Source organism: Eubalaena glacialis, chromosome 20 (genome assembly GCF_028564815.1).
Source record: "Eubalaena glacialis isolate mEubGla1 chromosome 20, mEubGla1.1.hap2.+ XY, whole genome shotgun sequence".
In the NCBI taxonomy this organism is placed as follows: domain Eukaryota; kingdom Metazoa; phylum Chordata; class Mammalia; order Artiodactyla; family Balaenidae; genus Eubalaena; species Eubalaena glacialis.
The window spans coordinates 13,649,819-13,671,431 of NC_083735.1; the positions used below are offsets into that span (position 1 = coordinate 13,649,819).

Sequence of the window (21,613 nt, forward strand, 5' to 3'; positions counted from 1 at the left end):
TTATTCTTCAGCCCTGAAATCTGGGGGCCTGAACTTGCATTTTGAAATGGTTCCAAGACCTCCTCCCGCTGACTATGTTATTTCAAATCACGTTTTACAAATTCTCGACCCCAGGGAGCTACTCGTGTGTATAAAAAAATGAGATGTCAAAACAGTTTACCTATGATGTTCACCGTACTATCCACTTCATTTTTTATAGCTGAAGTCAGGGCCGCATACTCAGGAGAAAGATCACTTACTCCATTACTAAGCCCCAAAGATGACTCAACTGGTTCTTGCTAGGAAGAAGAAAAGAAAAAAGAATTGAGAACACTTCCTTTTCCCTCCCTGTGCTTAGCTTAAATTCTACCCTCTGTCCACTTTCTTTAATGCCAAGGTCATGTTCGTCTCCAAAACGCATTCCCTACGTGTTTTAAATCAGCCTGGAGCTTAAGAAGCACATTTCTGCGTAGAGTGTCTCGCCAAGGGTTCCCTTTCTTTCCTTTTCCTTGGAGGAGACGGTATCCGTGCACCTGGCTTGCCCTCCTGAAATGCTTAGCCCTGCACAAGGTAGCCCTGGGGTTAAGCGGAGCTGTGTTACCGCCTAGGTAAAGCACTTTGCTGCCAAGATCCCAACTCATCCTTCTCTGAAGAAGGGGTGCGTGTAAGACTCAGCTCCTGGCTTTCTCTCTAAGGGAGGAATCCTGCCACCTCTTTTATAACTTTGGAGGAAAAGCTCTGCCTCAACTATCAGCCCAAGGACGAAATCCAGAGGACGTGGTGGATGAATTCTTCTTGGATAGGGTTTGCTCTGGATTCTGGCCACTTGAGCATCCTGCCCCAGGGTCGGGGGGCAGGTGGCCGGTCACACGGGCCAGGCTCATAGCCAAAGCCTCTGCCACCCCGTGGAGTCCAGTGAAACAGCCCACACCCACGGCTCCACAGGCATGCCTTCCGAATGCCCATGCAGCCCAAGAGGCTACACATTCATATTAATGAAACTAGGAGAACAAACTCCTCTCCCTAAGCTTGGCTCTCAATTCTGCTTTATTCAAGTGCACCAGAGCCCTCCAACCTCTGAATGCGCCAACAGCTCTGGGAGAGCCAGCGCTGGAGTACAGACTGACTTTCAGCGTTTTGATGAGAGAGCTTCTCCTCAAGGGTAGATTACACTGGCGTCTATGACAGCAACAGAATCAGACAAAAAAAGCCACACGTGACAACTCCTGGGGAGACCAAACTGGAGAGGAGGGTGGAGGGGTGGAAAGAATAGAAGACAGGAGCAGAAGATCATGTGAGGTGGACATGACTGTGCTTTGAAAAATTTAGAGTGGATACTCCAAGGCATGCAGGGTGTTCTTATCAATTTATGTGCTGCTTGGAACCAATGATGAACCCCCCCCCCCCAAATCTTAGGGAAGCCACCTAGGGAAGGAGGGGGAAATCATCCCCTTCCTCCCAATCCCACCTGGCAAATTCCAGCCATGATAACATGGCTTCAAAGACATCACCTCACTGTATAGCTCAGTTCTCAAAAAAACATACAAAAATCACACACGGCAGGGTTGACCAGATGTACCAAAGGTTGAATCCAGGAAGGGCCCAGGACAGCCCCACTGGGCAGAATGTTTATCCCTTTCTCCTGCAGCATCTCTTTCACAAATTCCAAAGAGTTTATCCTTTCTGGGAAGAAACTCCCTTGCCTGTGACTTGAGTCACCACTTTTCTCTTCCTTTAGAGGCAAACTCCTGACTGTGCACCTGCCTTCCCACCATCACCTCCTCACTGCACCACCGTGAAGCCTGCAGTCTGGCTGCCACTCCACTTGTGGAATCAAACTCCCAGCTTCTGGGGTAGGGGTGGTGAGACAGCCTGGCTTTGGAATCACATGAGCCTGGGGTCCAAGTCTTCCTCTAGTTATAGGACTTTAGCCTCTTTAGTGGTCTCTTAGGATGCTGCGGACAGCTGTAAACTGAGGACAGTAATAGGACCCACGTCATAGGGATAATGGGTAGATTAAATGAGATAAATATGCACCTGGCACCTATTATTAAATAAGCACTCACTATTATCTAAGGTCACCAATAAAACTCTACTATCCCAAATCCAGTGACCTTTCCGCAAGTCTCTTTCCCTCAACCCCACACTCTGACATCCAACAGGAAGGCCTGTACTCTCCCTCCTTGGCAACAAAATCTATCTGCTTCTCCACCTTTCTGATGGCATCCTTCTCCCTGGCTTCCTCAATGGTCCCCTTCCCACCCTCCCCCCATCATGCCCCACATGTCATCTTCTTCCCCTTCCACCTCTTCAATTCCCCAAAAGGAACTAAGAACATTTTAAGGAATTATGGAAAGAACTGCTCGTTTTCATGGGTTTCTTTTGTTGCCAAGTTATTATTCACTCATTCTGCTTCTAGCCTTCTTATGAAGGTAATGAGGCAGTCAGACTTGCATATATTTAAAAACCTAAATTATTCTGATTTCTCAGTTGGAGACTTCAAAGAGCTTCACATGATCTACAGTGTAATTAGTGGCAAGTGATACTTCTATCACACTACACTTGAGAAAACTATGACTCATAGACGAAATTAGTTTTCCAAGATCACACTGCTTTTACTCTGAGGAGATACAGGAACTGAACTCACATCTTTGGTCAGGCAACATGGTCCAATTCCAATAGTTTCTGTCTTAATAAACCCTTGGATCCTGTACTAATTCCAATGGAGATTGAGACTGAACTATTTTCAACATTGTTCTACTCCCCACATCCCCACCTTGCCTCTTGCACTCCTTCTGTAACGAAACAGGATACTCTACCAATGGAGACTTGAGTTGGACTACTCTGAACATTGTTTTACCTCCTCCCATCCCCACTTCCAAAATAACCTGCTGATCTCCAAGTCTTCAGTGCAAACCTTCTCACTGGTTTTAGAAGGACAATATAGCAGAATGTATAGTGAAAGGTAGCCAGCACCTCCCTGAAAGGTCTCCATCCAGGGTGCAGAAAAACAGGGATCTTCACTACACTCAGTTGAAATTTTTGAAATGACTAGAATAAGAAGATCGAAACCTAAACTATGTATTTTTTTTTAAAAAAAAGCAAGGAACCCAAATTAAGAAAATGGGTGAACATTTCTCTACGGAACATGTACAGAGATCCTGCAGGTCATGAACAACCTTTGCCCACAGCATCTCCTCCTCCTCTGTGATGCCCACTCCTGCCCTGTCCCCCGCCTGGCTGTACCATGACCTGGCCTGGTGAATCCTGAACTAGCCTCCTCTTTCTGTTCCCTTTCTTACTTTAGATATAGGCTCTCCTGTAAATCACCTTGCCCCAAAGAAAACCAAAAAACAGATTGTGCTTGGGTTCAGACCGCTCCATGATCTATGAACTCTGCCGAATATTTATGCCCAAGAACCTTTCTTCTCACTATAGAATCCAAGGTTTGTTCTACAGTTTAAGGGATTTTAGGCAAAAGCAAACCAGCACAAGAGAGCGTTCAGGGGCAGAGGCAGGGGCAGCCTTCCTTAGACCTCGAAAATAATATTCCTTTGGTTGGTCTCAAAGCCATGCTTGCTGGAGGGGCTTGGGGGTGGGCCGAATAGAGGACAACCAAAGCCACTCATTCTGTCTCATCCTTGTGCTACAGCCCTTGTCTAGATGTCCCCTCCTTTGAGGCCAAATATAATGGCCATAAGACCATTTCCCATCCCCAACCTCCAGAAATGCCCTAATTCATCTGTGCAAAGCCAAACTCCTCAAAGCCAAATATTTAAGGGCATCTCTAGGTCTCTCTACCAACAAAAATCTCAGGCTGACAGCTGGGCTTCATGAAAGTCAAAGTTGGCCTGGGGAACTGCACACTCTATACCTCGGAGGCCCCGAGGCCACTAAGAACAGGAGTGCGACTGAAACAGGCTGCGGCCTCCTGCCTAGCCCTGGGAACACCTTCCTCCCTTGGAACTAGGCCGTCTTCATTCTCTTCCTTGCTGCTCCCACTGTAACTTCCCCTTAGACTTCTTTCTTTGGCTGGCTTTTCTCCTCATCTTCTCCTTGGGTCTCTGTGTTCACTTCATGTAGCTTCCCTCCTGGAGAAGGCACCTGTTCCCACGGCCTCCAACATCGTTCTTGGGCAAATGACCACACATCTGGCCTCCAACACTCACCCGAGCTCGGTGCCTGTCAGATCCAACTGTCCACCTGGTGTCTGCTTTAGAGGGCCCTCTGCCCTTTCTAGCCCATCACGTCCAGAGTTAAACTCACCCTCTTCTCCACAAAACATGCTCCGCTCCCAACATCCCCTCCAGGAAGCTTGAGAAGTCAGGGCCACCTCTTGGATCCACACCTGGCTTCCTCCTCCACCTCCTCTTCCAGAGAAATGTCTCCTCCTCTCCATTCCAACTGCCACCATCTTCATCTAAACTCTCTACCGCAGTCTCTCCCCCCATCTGCTGCTTCCCATCACGGTGAGAAAAGCCTCCCTTACATATCAACTCCTCCATGCTCCAGATCCTCCCCAGGGAGTTCAGCTGTGCCTTATCTCACAAAAGCATCCACGGAGGTTATCCAGCCAACCAATTTGCAGACTGTGCTCTGAGCAGTCCTCTCAAGAGCCACCAGGAGGAGAGGGAGGCACCAGAGCGGGCAGGGCAGGCCCCTCACCTGCTCCCTCCAGGGCAGCTCTGATTTCATCTCTTGAAAGTTCAGGTGGGTTGCCGGCGTGAGGCTTAAAAACTGAAGACCCCTTGCAACCCATGGAAGGATCACTCCAGTATCAGCCCTGACGGGTGGTCGGTCATTCAGCCTGTCTTTGGACAGTGGCAGGGAGCATACTGTTTCGTATCCAGCTCAAGTCACTGTTGGCGGTGAGAGCTCTATTAGAAAGTTCTGCTCAGCCAATACCTGCTTTTCTGTAACTTCCACCCAGAGGCCTGCACTCAGAACTAATACAGACCAGTCCTAGTCTTTACCAAGTGACATAAGAGACAGTCCCTGATTATGTTTTCCATCATCACACCAATGTTTTAATCTGGAAGCACTTCACAGTTTCGAAGCATGTATATGTCCTCTGCAAACAATCCTCTGAGGCAGGAAGTATTAATTCCGAATCCTCCCTACCTACATGCCTTTGTTTCCCTTTGTACCCTCACTCAGGCTCCGGCTCTAATGAAGCCAGTGTCCTGACTCATCCAGCGAAGACCAAACAGCAGCTCTGATCTCCAGGGCTTCACGTATGATCTGGTGCTGGGGAATGTCCACCAATATACTGGAGAGTCCCCCAAGGCCTGGATCAGAGCCCACAGCTTCCGAGAGGCTGCGAGGCACTGAGGGCCGTGAAAGAGCACAGGTTCTGAGGCTGGACTAACCTGGAATCAAATTCCAATTCCATAAAGTGGAGCAACTCTGGGAAAATTACTCAGCGTCTTTGTGCCTCCATTCCCACGTATGCGAGAGAGAAAACCTGCCCATCACAGGAAGAACTAAATGAGATAATAATCAGAGCTGAGAACCGGGTAGGGGCTCCAAAATGTCAGCTACCACCTCGCTGTTTTATCCACCTCTTTCCTTACTGATCTTGGCCTTGTGACATTTTCTGAAACACCAATATGCTCTGACGATGTCCCATCTCGTACCGCTCACTACTGTGTTTCTTACTCTTATTTCCTTAGACAGCCCGTTACCTCCACGCAGGCAGGGCTTAGTTCAAGTAAAAGATGGCTCACTGAGTGCACAGCAAATACTCCCAAAGAGAACATCAGGGGATATAGGGGCAGCATTTCTGCACATATTACATGGTCAATGAGCCTTGGGTCTCAGGGAAGCTATTTAGGGAGGAAACAAAGAGCACGGAGATAAATTGCCTGAATAGCCCAAGAAATGTTCTGACAGTGGGCCTGAATGCTCTAAATGTCCTTTGCTAGTTAAAACTTCAACTTGATCAACTCTACTCCAATAAAAAAAATTAATTAAAAAAAAGATTAGGATTTCTTCAGGTACCTTAAAAAAACTCAACTTGAATTAAAGGAAGATTGGGAAGAGCTTGTTTTAACAGCAAATTTTCATACCTAGTTACTACATACAAGACAAATTTTCTCTGCGGAAGAAACCAACCTAGTCTATCCAGTTGCATATATATATATATGCACAGAACAGAAAACTCAGAGCTTAGGTGTTTGACAAACAATAAAAAGTAATGTATTAATAATAGCTCAGTAAGGATAAGGTCCTTTATATATATAATTCCAGACAACCTAGAGGATTAACTTTGAACCACTCTACAGAAACATCAACACTATGCAGTCATGAACCACAGAACTTGGGGAGCCCGCTCGCTTTATCCACGTTCCGAGGCTTCGTCATAGGACAGATGCGAGTACATTTAAATTCAAAAGTTAGGCTGCTCTTATTTCCAATGAATCACCTGCCTTCTGCTGAAGGAACAATGTCTCTATGAGGGCCATGTTTCGGATACTGACCATATCTACATCACAGGAGAATTTCTCACTGTACTCTCTGCTGGGACCCACGTGGCTGCACCTAAGAGGAAATCTCTCACTTGCTTCCCGGGGTCAGTGCGGGGCCTGGCCATGTGGAAGACACTGCCATTGGTGATATGACTGCAGATGTCCTTTACTTACAAGAACACCATGTGTCATCAATTCTAAGGTGCACATTCCTCACATTTCCACACCCCTGAAATGGGATGTACCTTCTAATCAATTGTGTCATGATTTCACTGCAAGCAGTTTTTTCTTGCTTACAGATACATAAAATAATGGTGCATCTTCCAATTGCTGGCATCTGATATTCAGTGAAGTCTGGTGGTTATGTTTGAGCAAAGCTGGCTGAAAAGTGAACATCTGTTACTCCATTTTCATTTCTCCATTAACTGAGATTGTGAAATTAAATCTGCATTCTAAACCCCCCACTCTCTCCTCCCCATATATTACATTTATTTATGCATCTATTTAGTCAACAAATACTCATTCATCTACTCAGTGATCAAATATGTATTAATTATCTGTTCTGTACCAGACACTGAGCTAGATGCTGTGAAACTAGTAGCAAATATGATATAGCTGTACTTAAGATTATAGCAGATTCTTCAAAATCACATATTTGTGGAAGTTACACTTTTCTGACTAAACAACAATAATCAGAATGTAGACCCTAAAAAAATCCAAACTGTGGGGAACTTGATACAACAAATAACAGGGTTTTTTCATTGCAAGAAAAAAATAAATTTTTTTAAAGTAATCTAGGGGAAACCTATAGGTTACAAAAACTTGAGACATATCCAAAAATCACAACATGTGGACCTTATACGGATCTTGATTCAAGTAAACAGACTGTATCAAAATTATGACACTTATGAGACAAATTGGAAATTTGAACACTGAGTGGATATTTGATGTTTTTGAGGAACTACTTTTAATTTTTTCAGATGCAATAATGATACTGTGTTATTTCTAAAGAGTGTCTATCTTTTAAAGATATATACTGACGTAGTCATGAAAGAAATAAGATGTTTGGAATCTGCTTTAAAATATTGGGCTGAACCATATGAAATTGTTTTTGTAAGTCAAAAATGGTTGAACATCTGCAGTTTCATATTGGATGTATGGAAGTGGAGGGAAGTACTAATGAAATAAAATGGCCACAAGCTGATTAATGCTGAAATCGGGGTGACGGTCTATGAAGTACGTTTGACTCACTTGCCTCCTTCCTGTGTATCAAGTTTTTCCATAATAAAAAGTTATAACAAAATGAGGCCTATACTATGCTATATTTAAAATAAGTCACCAACTAAAAATACTGGAAGTGGAAACTGGAGGTCTCACTGCTAAAACACTCTAGCTAAAAAATTTATTTTCCATTGCAGGAGTAAATGTGTCTGAAACTTTAACAGTTTACCTAAGTTTTCCCTCTACCTTCACAAGTCAAACTGAAGTACATTTTTTGGGTATTTTTTCCGATTATTTTGACTAAGTGGCTTGCTTTTAAACATTGTGCTGTCTGGGCAATTTGGTTTTTCCTTCAAGAGTTATTCTAGAGTAGAAACCAGAATACTTGGCATCTCTTTTAAGTTCAGTTCTAAATAACCGTGTGAACTTGGCCACATGTCCCACTGCCCTTGGGTCCATGTCACTCAACTCTCTTGAGCCTCTGTTTCTTCATCTGCAAACAGGGCACGGTGAAACAATCTTCTCTCTGATGGTCTATCACTATGGACTGTAGTGTCTGCTCTTTGCTTAGCAACTGGAGCTCACCCTCGATTTTGCATGGGATATTTCGCAGTTCTCTGGCTATTGAACAAGGGCCACCTAATCTACACACAAAGACCCTCACACTGCAGTGGATTTCAGACTACACAGCCCACTGAAAAGCTCACACACACAAACGCATCCCTACGGAAAACTTTTGGAAGTTATGAAAGCTGGTTCTATAGTGGAGCAGGAAAAAAACTATTGAGATCCACACGAATAGAGGGCTTGAACAGAAATCTGTGTCCCCAAACTAATGGCTTGTCATGGAATGTATGCATACATACATATACATACATACATACATACTGGGCTGGCCAAAAAGTTGGCCAACACGATACATATACATAAATATAGGTAATACATTCTAATATAAGTATATACTATTTAACATACTTTTAAAAATATTTAATGGCCTGAAAATATACTTAATATTATCAGATAGTAGCTGGTTGCTGGAGTTTAGCTGGAACTAAGTGACATGCTGGCAACAGTTGCAGGGACCAGATGGAGGCTTGAGACTGTCAAGCTCAGCATGGATTTGTGAGTTCATTCATAAATTGCTCAGGGAAGTTGGCTGAAGCAGGGGATGTATGTACTTGAGTCTACAAGTGGGTACATGCCAAAGAGGAGACGTGTAAAGCACATGAAACACAACAGCAAAAGAAGCAAGATTAAATACTTCACAGAGATCACATCACTTATTTTTATGAGACAGAATATGAATCATTAGTCTGATCACAACTTTGGCCTCCTCTCTGAACAAAGATTACCTTGATGTGCTTCACTCTGTCTTCTTTTTCTGTCTTTGGTTTCTTTCCTGTGGCAACAAAAATAGTTCTGGATTAATTCATGAAGAACAGAGAGACATTTTCCCTAAGTTAAATTCTTTCTGAAACTCTCAATGAATTTATTGCTTTAATCTGTACATGGCCAAGATCCCAAATGCTTCTTTTACTGCTTTTGGGGGCCCTGAGAGTCATTTTCCCCAGCCAGGTAAATCATCATCCACAATGGGAACAAGGGTTGTATCCTTGCTGTGACTACAGATGTGGAAATAAAGAAATCACAAAGGCACTATAAGGTGTATTAAGCAATCATTGTTTTAGTCAGTAAATATCTTTATCTACCTTTCTTAGAAGGTCGTTCAGATAAAGGCAACATTCGGTAGACTCTGAAGGCATTGTTTCCTTTCTTTATGCTTTTATCCTTGACTTCTTCAATGTCAGGCAAAGAGTTCATGGCACATCGAAAATTCGCCTTCCATGTTTTTGGATCAGGTTTATCTACTCCTGGTTGATGCTTTCCTAACAAAATAGTTGAAAGAATTAAGGTTAAGAAAAAGAGGGGAAAACTTATTTCTACAGTAAAAATTTCTGGAAACAGGATTGCTGGCAGGTAGTACAGAGAACCCTTTTAATTCTAGGCCACACCTTCAGTGAGCAAACCTCCTGGCTTATTTGGGGCTGAGAAGGTCCTTGGGATGCAGGAATTTTTGTTTTAAAACCCGACAGTTCCAGGCAAACTGGGACAAACTGGTCACCCTGGCTCTACGAAATAGCTTGAGAGAAAATTATAATGGTAGAAGAACGGACAATCAAGGTAAGGAAAAAACAAAGCTAGGAGGCCAGTAGACCGCCAAGCACAGGCAACTGGAAGGTCTCTTTTTCATCTGATTCTCAAACATTAAGTAAAAGCCCGCTCCTGCAAATAGCTCGCTAGTTAAATTTTGTTACAAATAAATATAATCTTGACTACCTTTGGGGGAGATAAATTTGACCCAAGTTTATACGATGCAAAACAAATAAGTTCTATATTCCCCTGGTACACACCTGGGGAACTTCATCAGAAAACCACATTTACAGGAAATTTAAGGACTAAGTTTTCTATGGAATGGGTTGAGCATCACTCCTTTTTTAAAAAAATAAATTTGTTTGTTTATTTATTTATTTATTTATTTATTTATTTATGTATGGCTGCGTTGGGTCTTCGTTGCTGCACGCGGGCTTTCTCTAGTTGCGGCGAGCGGGGGCTATTCTTCGTTGTGGTGCACAGGCTTCTCATTGCGCTGTCCTCTCTTGTTGCAGAGCGCGGGCTCTAGGCGTGCAGGCTTCAGTAGTTGTGGCTCGCAGGCTCTAGGGCGCAGGCTCAGTAGTTGTGGGGCATGGGCTTAGCTGCTCCGCGGCGTGTGGGATCTTCCCGAACCAGGGCTCAAACCCGTGTCCCCTGCATTAGCAGGCGGATTCTTAACCACTGCGCCACCAGGGAAGCCCGAGCATCACTTCTGAGTGATGCAGGCTGTACCCCACGTGTCCTAGATGTGCCTGGGAACAAGTCCCAGGTTTATCAGAGCTATTTTCATGAAGTCATAAGCCAGGAGATTTTATATACGTAGTAAAAATAAAAATAAACGATAGCTAACAGTCTACTGTATAACTGAAATTTGCCAAGAGAGTAGAACTTAAACATTGTCACCAAAAAACAATGTACACTTTAAATATTTTGCAATTTAATTTGTCACTTATACCTAAAGGCATGAAAACAACCACGAAAAAGCAACAGTGCTGGGCTCTATAAACAATGCAGGGTTAATACCTGTATGGATGGCCCAGTTTCTAAAGAGCGGTGCATCTTTTTCCACATCCCACCCGTGTCTAGCTGCATGCATCCAGGGGATCTGAAAAATCTTCTTTTCCTGAAAAAAAAAAAAAAAGTAAATAAGCACTGCAGCCCTGGGTTTCAGGCCACCATTGCAGAGGATTATAGCTAGTTCTAGCTAGTAAGATTACCTGCTAAGTATCACTGGGTTTGCTGAGTATCTACTGTAAACCAAGCCCACTTCCCCACTGGGCCCCAAACCTTGACAGTCTACCAGGTGAGATTGAGAGGCAAGTGGAGTCTGGTAGGATAAAAATAAATTCCAAGGTCAACGGTGATGATCTGGGAAACGCCAATGTGCCTCCTTTCCTTTATAGGAACACAGGTAACTGGCCACTTACTGAAATTTCTAATGCTTAGTCTTATGAGTTACTCCCATCACTTGGTAAAGAGGAACTCCTTCTGCCCGAGGTAAATTAAAAATTAGGCAACTCTCCAAATGAACACTCCTTTTGCTGCTAAAGGGAAGTTGGGGGTGTCTGCGGCCATCACAGAGACTAATTTGTCACAGAGACTAATTATCTCAATCTGCTCACGCAGCCAACAGAAATAAAAGATTTTGTTCTAATCCCTATGTGTCTACTACCCTGCATGAAATAGCAATCAATACAAACAAAGATGTACCAATTATATGAAGATGATACTCCTTTTCTGGAGAAAAGTCCCTCAAGTACATTTCTTCTTTTTTTTTTTTTTTTAAATTTTTTAAAAATTATTATTATTTATTTTATTTTATTTATTTATGGCTGTGTTGGGTCTTCGTTTCTGTGCGAGGGCTTTCTCTAGTTGTGGCAAGCGGGGGCCACTCTTCATCGCGGTGCGCGGGCCCCTCACTATCGCGGCCTCTCTTGTTGCGGAGCACAGGCTCCAGACGCACAGGCTCCAGACGCACAGGCTCAGCAATTGTGGCTCACGGGCCCAGTTGCTCCGTGGCATGTGGGATCTTCCCAGACCAGGGCTCGAACCCATGTCCCCTGCATTGGCAGGCAGACTCTCAACCACTGCGCCACCAGGGAAGCCCCAGTCCAGTTCTTCTTATAGCAGGCCCTCTCCATCTCTCTTATATCCCAAGAGGTAACTCAAAATTGCTTAAATCAATCCTGGCAAACATATGATTAGAAACCAGTGCTTTGGAAGCAAAGTCACACTTGTAGTAAAACTACTTATGTGAAACTTGGTTCACTTGGCATGTTCACATGGTCTCAGTTTTGGTTTTTGCAACACCCTAACGAGCTGCGTGTATGTTATTTTTTCCGCTTTACAGTTGAGGAAACTGAGAAACAGAATTAAATTTTCTAGCCAAGGAACTTATAGTAGTAAGTATCTAAATTCGAAACCGAGGTCGTGTAATCCCATATTCAGTCACTTACTCATATCACCCATTGTCTCCCAGGGTTTAGATTTAGATTTCCTGTCCTACAACAGATCTGGTGACTTGGACTCCATGGAGATTAAAACCCAGGAAAACCGTATTTTTTTAAGCTCTCAAGGTAGGTCTGATAATTTCTAGGTATGCAGATCTCTGCACAATACACTGGAGCAGGAAAGAAAATGTCAGTAGGAATTTTCCACAACTTTGGTCTCACACAATGAAAGATACAAACGGTCCCTACCGACCCAAAAGGGACTTGGCCCTCCCCATAGAACATATTGCAAAGCCTGAACTAAAAATATGTCAGAACATTTGAGATCTCCCCAGAACTGTTAAAAGGGAAAATTCTATGTATTTAAAACTTAGTAAAGAAGAACTGAAAGCGAGAGATTTTTCATAAATCCCTCCTTGTTCATGCTGTATCATCCACCGAGAGAGGGCAGGGTTCCAGGTTGGCCAGATTCAAAAGGGCAGTGGTCAGAAGAGGGCTGAGTGAAACTTTATTTCTTACTGTAGATGAAAATAAGAGGGCAAAATCACTTAATGCAGTTTCTGACGTTAACATGAAAGCGAAAAACACGCAAATGAATTTATCTCAGTTAAAGATTTTTTCCTGAACTACACAACCAGAATCTAAAGGTTTATGCTTAAAGATATAGATCCTTAAAGAATCTGCTGTTGTACTTTCTTCTAGGACAAAGGAGATCTGGGGTGACACAATCTGAAATCTATCTCCTAAGACACAAAATTGATTTTATAAGTAGATCTTTTCAAGCATTTGCGTGTTTGCAGGCACACACACACACACACCTCCCAAAACTAGTCTCCCAGAAACCATGCTCAACCATGAAACCACAAAAGTAATGACTGAACCTAGCAATTATCCACCATGGATCCTCTTTAAATGGGCAAAGGACGTGAAAAGACCTTTTTCCAAAGAAGATAAATAAATGGCCAATGAGCACATGAAAAGATGCTCAACATCACTAATCATCAGGCAAATGCAAGTCAAAACAGCAATAAGAAACCATTTCATATCCTCTAAGATGGCTAGAATTTTTAAAAAAAATAAACAGAAAATAGTAAGTGCTGGTGAGGATGTGGAGAAACTGGAACCCTCACACATTGCTGGTGGGGATGTAAAATGGCGCAGCCATTCTGGAAATCAGCTTGGCTGTTCCTCAAAAAAATTAAACACAAATTACCACATGATCCAGTAATTTCACTCAAAGAATTACAAACAGCTGTCCCTGCAAACATTTATACATGAATGTTCACAGCAGCACTACTCACAGTAGTCAAAAGACTGAGACAACCCAAGTGTCCACCCACTGATGGAACAGATAAAGAACGTGTCATACATGCATAAAATGGAATATTATTCAGCCACAAAAAGGAACGCAGTCTGATACGTGCTACAACAGGGATGAACCTTTAAAGCACTGTGCTAAGGGAAAGACGCCTTCCACCAAAGGCCACATGTTGAATGAGTCCATTTATATGAAATATCCAGAAAAGGCAAATCTAAAGAGACAGACGGCAGATCGGTGGTGGCCACGAACCAGGGAAAGGAGAGTGGGGAGTGACTACTTCATGGTACAGTGCTTCCTTCTGAGGTGATGAAAAAGTTCTGGTGGTGATGGCTACATAATATTGTGAATGTACTGAATGCCACTGAATTGCACATTTTAAAATGGTAAATTTTTTTAAAAGACTACATGTAACTTTTAACTAGTTTTTCAAATTGCAAAACTATGTTGAAAGATAAAGATGGCAAAACTCATTTTAAACCTGAAAGAGATTCTGACCAGTAAACATTCTGGTTCTATGGGACAGGGAGGGCGTTGCTCTGTGTAGACTCTGTGACGTCAGGATGTGCCATCAGAATCCCAAGCGCCGGGTCCCCACCCGTGGTGTCTACACACAGCGTGTATGGAAAGACTAAATGCAGTAGCGGAGCTACTCATGTTTAGATACATAGAGACCTCTGCCCACCTGCAGGCAGGAGAGAGAAGCCGGGCTCGAGTTGAGAAGACGAGATAATCTTGAGCAAAGCAGAGCAAACATACCTTGGCCCCAAAAGGAAACTAGTCCTCTTATCTCCCTGTGCCTCTTCACTCCTCCAATATTTAGAAGATGTTCCAATGTCGTTTGCTATTTTTGTTTGGACTTCTTACTTTGTTCCGAAATGGCCTGATATTTACACAAGCACAAGCCTGCTCTCAAAGTGCAGAGCAGGAAAAGGTCGGGAGCTACCTGATGATCTCCCAGGCTTGGGCAGGGGCCTTGGTGCCCGGTCCAGGCAGATCTCCGGTGAGAAATAAGAACGTCAATAACCAAGGTTGGGGGACTTCCCTGGTGGCACAGTGGTTAAGAATCCACCTGCCAATGCAGGGGACATGCAGCCCTGGTCCGGGAAGATCCCACATGCTGTGGAGCAACTAAGCCCGTGAGCCGCAACTACTGAGCCCGTGTGCCACAACTACTGAAGCCCGTGCGCCTACAGCCTGTGCTCCACAACAAGAGAAGCCACCGTAATGAGAAGCCCGTGCACCTCAACGAAGAGTAGCCCCTGCTCGCCGCAACTAAAGAAAGCCCGCGTGCAGCAACGATGACCCAACGCAGCCAAAAATAAATAAATTAAATAAAACAAAACAAAACCAAAAAAACCAGGGTGGGAATCAGTCGGAGCGACGAGAAAAACGGTGAACCTGAATACTGCCGCCTCCTTCCTTCCTCAAGAAACAGCCCAGGGAAACCACAAGCAAGCATGAGGACAAATCCAGAACTGACCTGGTCTCTTCAACAAGCCAATGGAGAGACGGAAAAAAGGGAGAGTGTACTGCTCATAGTCAGGAACCAAACACAACCTGTGGGCATTCTTTGGATTCTGATTGAACAAATCAATTGTAAAAAGATATCTGGGGAATACTCAAGGCATTCTGAATATGAACACGGCAGTAATGACATTTTAAATGACGATTACTTACGATTAATTTACGATTACCTAATTGATAGTGGTATTGTGGCTCTATAAGAAACGTTCTTGGATCTTATAGATGTACAGTGTCAGGGAGCTGCTTTACCACACACAGCACAGATCCTTTTTAAATGTTAATGATTGTTCAATCTAGATGTGAGTTTTAAATCTAGATGGGAATTTACTGCGCTATTCTTCCTAGTCATTAGATCATTCAAGCACACTATGTCTATTTGCAAATATTCATAATAAAATGTAACTGGCCCAAGCCACAACCCCTTTCAAGAACTAGTTATAATATTGCTTTGCCAAACTTCCTCACCGCTCCTCCAGAGGAACCCAGAGGACCCGTTCCATCACCCTCCGCCCTTCATGTATTGAAAGGAGGAGGCGGAAACACATTTAAGGCATTAATTAACCACCTATTTGTCTCTTACTAAGAATGCACTGGGTTTGACGGTGTCCCCATTTGAGAGACACGTGACAGCTGCCAACCCAGTGTTCTTAAGTCTAATTATCTTAACAGAACAAAAACAGAGTCACTGATGTTTCTCCCCTTCAAGTGCCCATCATTCATCCATTCATTCTCAGCACGACGTTACCTCCTGAGTGTCGGGCACGAGGCCTGGCACTGAGCTCATGGCAACAATCAAGACAGCCCTGGTGCCTGCCCTCTGGCACGGCCAGCCTGGAGTGCCTCACCGTGAGGACCGACACTCGGAACACAGCTAAGGCACAAGTGAATGACAAAGCGCCGCAGACAGCACAGGTGTTCCAGGAGTCATAATAGGCTTCAGTGGGAGAAGAGAATTTGGAATGGCCTCAAACCACTCAAAATACGAACAGGGATTCTTAGGCTTATGAATGGGCAGGAAATAAAAGTAGGGTTTGAGTGAAATATTTATGTGGACAGACGAATGCCAGCCAGCCTAAGTTGGCAGAAACCTATAAATAGATGCCCTGGGGAGGGGTGGGTACAGAGAGGAAATGCCCTGAGGCCACCTGAGGTCTACAGGGACAGGGACGGCTCTGTCCGCATTGGGCGCTCAGGCAGCCCACAAGCTCCTGGGACAGCGCCGTCCTGAGAGGTGCCGTGTGCTGTAGCCACAGCACACCCTCCTTCCTTCAGCCTGGCCCACACCAGCCCAGCAGAGGACAAGGGGACGCTCTCCTGTCCCTCTGTACCAGGGAAGGGAACTCGTGAGCCAAGAGCCAGGTGAGTGAGGCTCAGCAGGAAGGGCCGCCGGAGAGGGGCCAAGTGTTCACTTGCACCAAGAGGAATCCATTCACTTTCTGGTCCTCTATCCGAAAAACACGGGCACAGTGGCCAGAGGAAAAGGTGTCTCAGTGGAGAGTACCGGTGAGGAAGCTACCCTGCGAGGATGTGTAAGTTTCCTACAGCCGTCGTAACAAACTGCCACCCACTGGGTGGCTTACCACCAGAGAAATGGATTCTATCACAGTTCTGGAGGCCAGCAATCCAAAACCAAGAAGTCAGCAGGGCTGCATTCCCTTCAAAGGCTCTGAGGAGAATCCTCCCTTGCCTCTTCTGGCTTCCGGTGGTTCCAGGTGTTCTTGGCTTGTGGCTGCATCACTTCAGTCTCCACCTCCTCTTCCGTGGATGTGTGTCTCCTCTTCTGTGTCTTGTAAGGACCCCTGTCATTGGATTGGCCCAGCGGGATAATCCAGGATGATCTCATCTGCAAATCCTTACGTTAATTACACCTGCCAAGACTCTTTTTTCCAAATAAGTTCACATCCACAAGTTCTGGGGGTCGGGATGTAGACCTATCTTTTGAGGGGGCCACCATTCAACCTACTACAGAGAACAACAAACTGTAGCACATCAAGCACCCACCTGGTGCAGGAGACGCAGTGACACTGTAAGTGCGCCACTGCATCAAGTCAGCCAAAACGGGTGGGTGGGTTTTAAAAAAAGCAAAAGTAAAACCAAACCTACTTCTCTTCGGAAATCAACAACATTTGCTTTAATTTCACACCCTAAATCAATAATAGGCAATGTTACTTTGTTCTTCAAAATAGAATCCTACTAAACCTACAAGCCTTGGTTTCCTTGTCTGCAAAATGGAAAAAATAACAGCATCTACCCCATAGTGGGGATTATGGGAGTGAATGCACGATCTTGCGTAGAGGAGTGCCTGCACTTCATAAATTAGTTTTATTATGATCATTATCACTATCGTTATTCTTGTTCTTGAGGACCCTATGTCTCTTCAACTCTCCTTTGACTATCATCTCCCCTTTACTGACACCTCTACATGCGCCCCTGCTAACCCAGCAGGACAAGGGGCAACCTGATTTCTTGTTTGTTTCTTTGGAACAGGCTAATTACAAAGCCCCTCCAGGATATAAACCTAAAACACTATAGACACTGCAAGCCTAGAAAAATATATTGTTTGCCATTAGACCTTAAAATATATGACAGGTCACGTGAAGTGAGCATATGCTTTACTTAAAAGTATTTCTGTTTACTTCTACCCCATCTTGTTTCAGAAGGGACTCAGATACGTTCAAATGCAATACACTGTTACACTTAAAATAAGTGAAAAAATAGGTAAATGAGGGGAAAAGAACAAAAAGAAATAAGATTTGAGAGATATCTGAAAAAATAAAATGAAGCAAGGAGTAATATTAGTAAAAAAAAAATTATGCTGCAATATTTTGTACACTTGTTAGGAGCGGCCACAATCTGGCTCTAAGCTCTGGAGCACGTGATACAAAGGTAAAGGCTGACCTGCTAAATTATTCATCGTGTCCTTAAGATTAAAAACGCAGGGGGGAGGTAGAAGAGGAAAAAGACATTTGCTCAGAAGAACTGCAATATTCCTGGTAGTGGGAGAGCAATCTCTCTCTTGGGCCATCTTAAAGAAAGCATGATGTATTCATTGCTTTTCTAGATTATAACTAAATGTTTTCAGGTGGTCTTTATTTTACATCCAAGGTCTTCCTGATTCCCCCCATGAGAGGCAGGATCAACTAAACTGAGAGTTTTCAGGTTGATAAAAGTAAGGAAGTATTTATGTATAGATAAGGGGTGTAAATGATGGAATACTGCTTTTTTAGGACATGTAGGCACACAAACAGGATTTCATGATAAAAATAAAACCATTTTTTAAGACAAAAACAAAAGTTTTCTTTACATAAAGAATACTGAAAAGAAAATCAATATGCTCCATTCCCAACGGAAAGCCCTACAGGTTCCATGTCCTCTAATCCTCGAAAACCAGAAGCAAGAAAGGAATTTAGAGAAGGAAAAGGGTAAGAATTACTGAACAGAAATACAGCAAGAAGCTTCCCATCAACAGTCATCCACGAGACCAGAGCCCTACCTCGGGGTCGAGGCTACAGTCTGAGAGGATGATAAGTCTTCTTTGTATGATAATTTCATATTTTCACGATCCTTTTTGCTTGGTTGTTTTTTGTAAATAATAAGCATAATATTTTGAACACGAAGAACAGTTTCACTTGCGGTGATCCACGGGCACCGGCTTAGTAAGGATCTCTCTCACACAGATACACACACGCATGCGCATACAAGCAGACACGCGCACACACGCACTTACCTTGTTAAGCCACTTTAGCCCTGGTATCGTGTTTGAGTTGATCTGTTCTTCCAGCCACGGGCGCATGCGCATCCTCTCCACCGGCATGGTGCCCTTCTGCAGAAGAGAAGCACGACATCAGGCATCTCTGCTACTCACTGTCATGTCTGCACCGTGAAGTCCGACACCCCTGCCTGACCCTCTTCTATTTTCCTCTTCCTCAAAACCGCACAGCTTATGTGTACATGGGGGCTGGGGGGCTCTGAGAGCGTATCAGGGTCTTTGCCCTAGAGCCCCACCCCTGCTTGAGTGCGCTGCTCATTCCCCAGGGGCCGTCTCGGTGGGGCGGTGGTGCAGGCCACCCCTGCTCTCAGCTGAGAGGGTCCCATGACGCAGAAACTCAGCCAGTCACAGGGCCCGGACACCTAACGCTAGGCTGTGTTACAGCAGGTACCTTCAGAGGACCAGGGTCTGACAAATACCTTTGGGTATTATCCTTCCAAGAGCCAAGGGTGGACAGAGTAACCAAGTCATTCCTTGAGGGTATCTGGGTTACAGACATGCGTCGAAGCCCCGGCATGGGCACTTCCAAGCGCTTACGGAATCAATTCACGCAGTTCCAAGGCTTTCACCCACTGGTCACCCCTCCTGATGTGGTCTGTCTCCCTGCAGAGTGCACCAGCCTCTAGCTCTGGCTTCAGCATCGCTTTGACGTGAAAGCATCTCTTATTTGGAGTGTTCCCTCAAGGGTCTTGCCTCACTGCCATCCACCTCCTCTGACCTGGGGTCACCTTTCCTCCACCAGCCCACATAACACCTCTCTCCCCTCCTTCCAGCTGCATTTCTAGACAGTCTTTCCCTTGTCCACCTAAATATACCCAGAGCGGGATCACTAACACAGTGCTGTCTATCACTCGTCTTCAGCCTGTTTACACGGAAGTTTAAATTCGATGCAGGACTCAAAAGCAGAGACAGTGGCGACCAAGCATCCATTCCACAGGACTTCATGCACAGTGGGACATGATCCTCTTTTCAACCCCTGGCTGCCTCATCTTTCCTTTATCCATTTTCTCCTCCAAAAATGAGCTCTGAATATTCTATTCAGATGACTTCAGGCTGAGATGGTCAAAGTCTCAGTAACCTTCTCCTCCAGCTCACAGAGACCTTCCCGTCTCCTCTACGTGCTGCCTGCAGCTCGCACCAGAGGGCAAGCGCCAATAGCGAGCCACCTGGGGCCCCGCCCTCTGCCTGGAGGGCCTAATTCAATTCTAGAACTAAATTCTAGCCCCTGCCTTTCCTTTGGACCTCTCCCCCACTTCTGACCTACTCGCTGTCTCAGACACCGCCTGCTCCTGCCTCTCTCCTCCTCTTTCCGGGCCTTGCCAATCCCCAGCCGTCCTCCAAGACGCAGCCTCCGCCCTCCTCCACCACAAGGCCTCCCCAGATGCTCCAGCTGAAGGAATCCCTCCTCCTCCATGCCCCACAATACCCACGGATCCTGTACTGCTCATTTGAAAATCAAACATTGCTTCAGGGCAGCTATTCCAATGTTGTCTTTATTCTTATCTAACTCTTATCTTAAATGTAAACTTTTCAGCTGTGCTCAGCCTCTCTTCCTAACCAAAGTGTAAATTCGCTGGGAGCAGGAACTCTACCTCTTCTAGGTCTCTGAATAATCCTACAAAGCCTAAATGCAGCCGTCCCCCCCACCCCAACCGCCACCCCGAGATGTGCAATCAGCCATCAGCCAAGGTGCGGTCACCATTGCAGGCTGGCCCCGTCCACTCATCTGGTGGCTTCAGGAGTGACAGGAACTGCAGGGACAGTCCAAAAGGACATGGAACGGCCACAGGGAGCCCCCGACACAGCTGCTCTGAGTGGGTCTCAAGTTGTTCCACTCACTCACTCTTTCATCCACCCAAAGATCATATATCAAGAGCGATGTTCCAGGAATAGGAAGAAAGAAGACAGTCCCTGCCGTCTAGGGACTCCCAGTCTAGCGGGAGACAGGGGAGCAGATAATTCCCACAGCCCACGGAGCATCCTGTGTCCAGGATGATAAGGAGTTATGGAGAGCTCTGGGAGCGTCAGGAAAGGCCGTCCACATTAGATCCACTGGGTGAGTGAGCCCTGTAAGGGCCCTGCCCAGTCAACCGGTCAGATCCTCCTTCTTGAGAAGATCTTAAGACACAGAAAGGGCGCAGCTAAGTCAGGGCAGTAAGGAGGGTAAAGGAGGGGCAGAAGGAAGAGTAGCTACGTAGTGACACGCGCTTCTGAGGGGAAAAGGGGACAAGCAGAACCGCGGTGGCTCAGGACCCTGCGGCCCCGCCTAAGCTCCGCAACACAGAAACACGCCTGCTTCCAATCCGTCATCATAATAACATATCCTTCCCCTACATTTTCCACAGACAACCCATTTGGAAAAAACGGTCGCCTGAAATAGTTCAAAAAGCCTTCTGTCTTTAAAACTAAAGCCTACGTGGGGAGATACAGTCAATTTTCATTATTCGAGGACTCCATCTTTGCAAATGTATCTACTCACTAAATATATTTATAACACCCAAATCAATCCTCAGGATGTTTTCCTGGCCCTTCACAGACATGCACAGAGAGGTGAAAAACTTGAGTCATTCAATGCACACGCTCCCAACTAAGGTCAAACAGGTGACATTCTGCCTTCTTATTTCAGCGCTCACACTATAAATATGCATCCTTTTCACAGTCTATCTAGTGCAACATTTTTCACATTTTCCTGCTGTTTGTTGGTGATTTTGTCATTTAAAATGGCCCAGAG

The 21,613-nt window shown here is 44.9% G+C and overlaps 1 protein-coding gene across 7 annotated transcripts in view; it reads right to left on the minus strand.

The window, feature by feature from the left end:
• Window positions 1–21,613, minus strand: part of IRF2 (interferon regulatory factor 2) — an 84,773-nt gene that overhangs the window by 20,568 nt on the left and 42,592 nt on the right. For all 7 annotated transcript variants that reach the window (XM_061177188.1, XM_061177191.1, XM_061177192.1 and 4 more), the window contains exons 2-6: window positions 18,841–18,936; window positions 10,842–10,941; window positions 9,377–9,553; window positions 9,020–9,066; window positions 161–278 (exon numbers count right to left, since the gene is read on the minus strand). In XM_061177188.1, coding sequence (XP_061033171.1) covers window positions 161–278; window positions 9,020–9,066; window positions 9,377–9,553; window positions 10,842–10,941; window positions 18,841–18,927 — 529 coding nt within the window. In that variant the 5' untranslated portion in view covers window positions 18,928–18,936. The remainder of the gene's footprint in view (window positions 1–160; window positions 279–9,019; window positions 9,067–9,376; window positions 9,554–10,841; window positions 10,942–18,840; window positions 18,937–21,613) is intronic.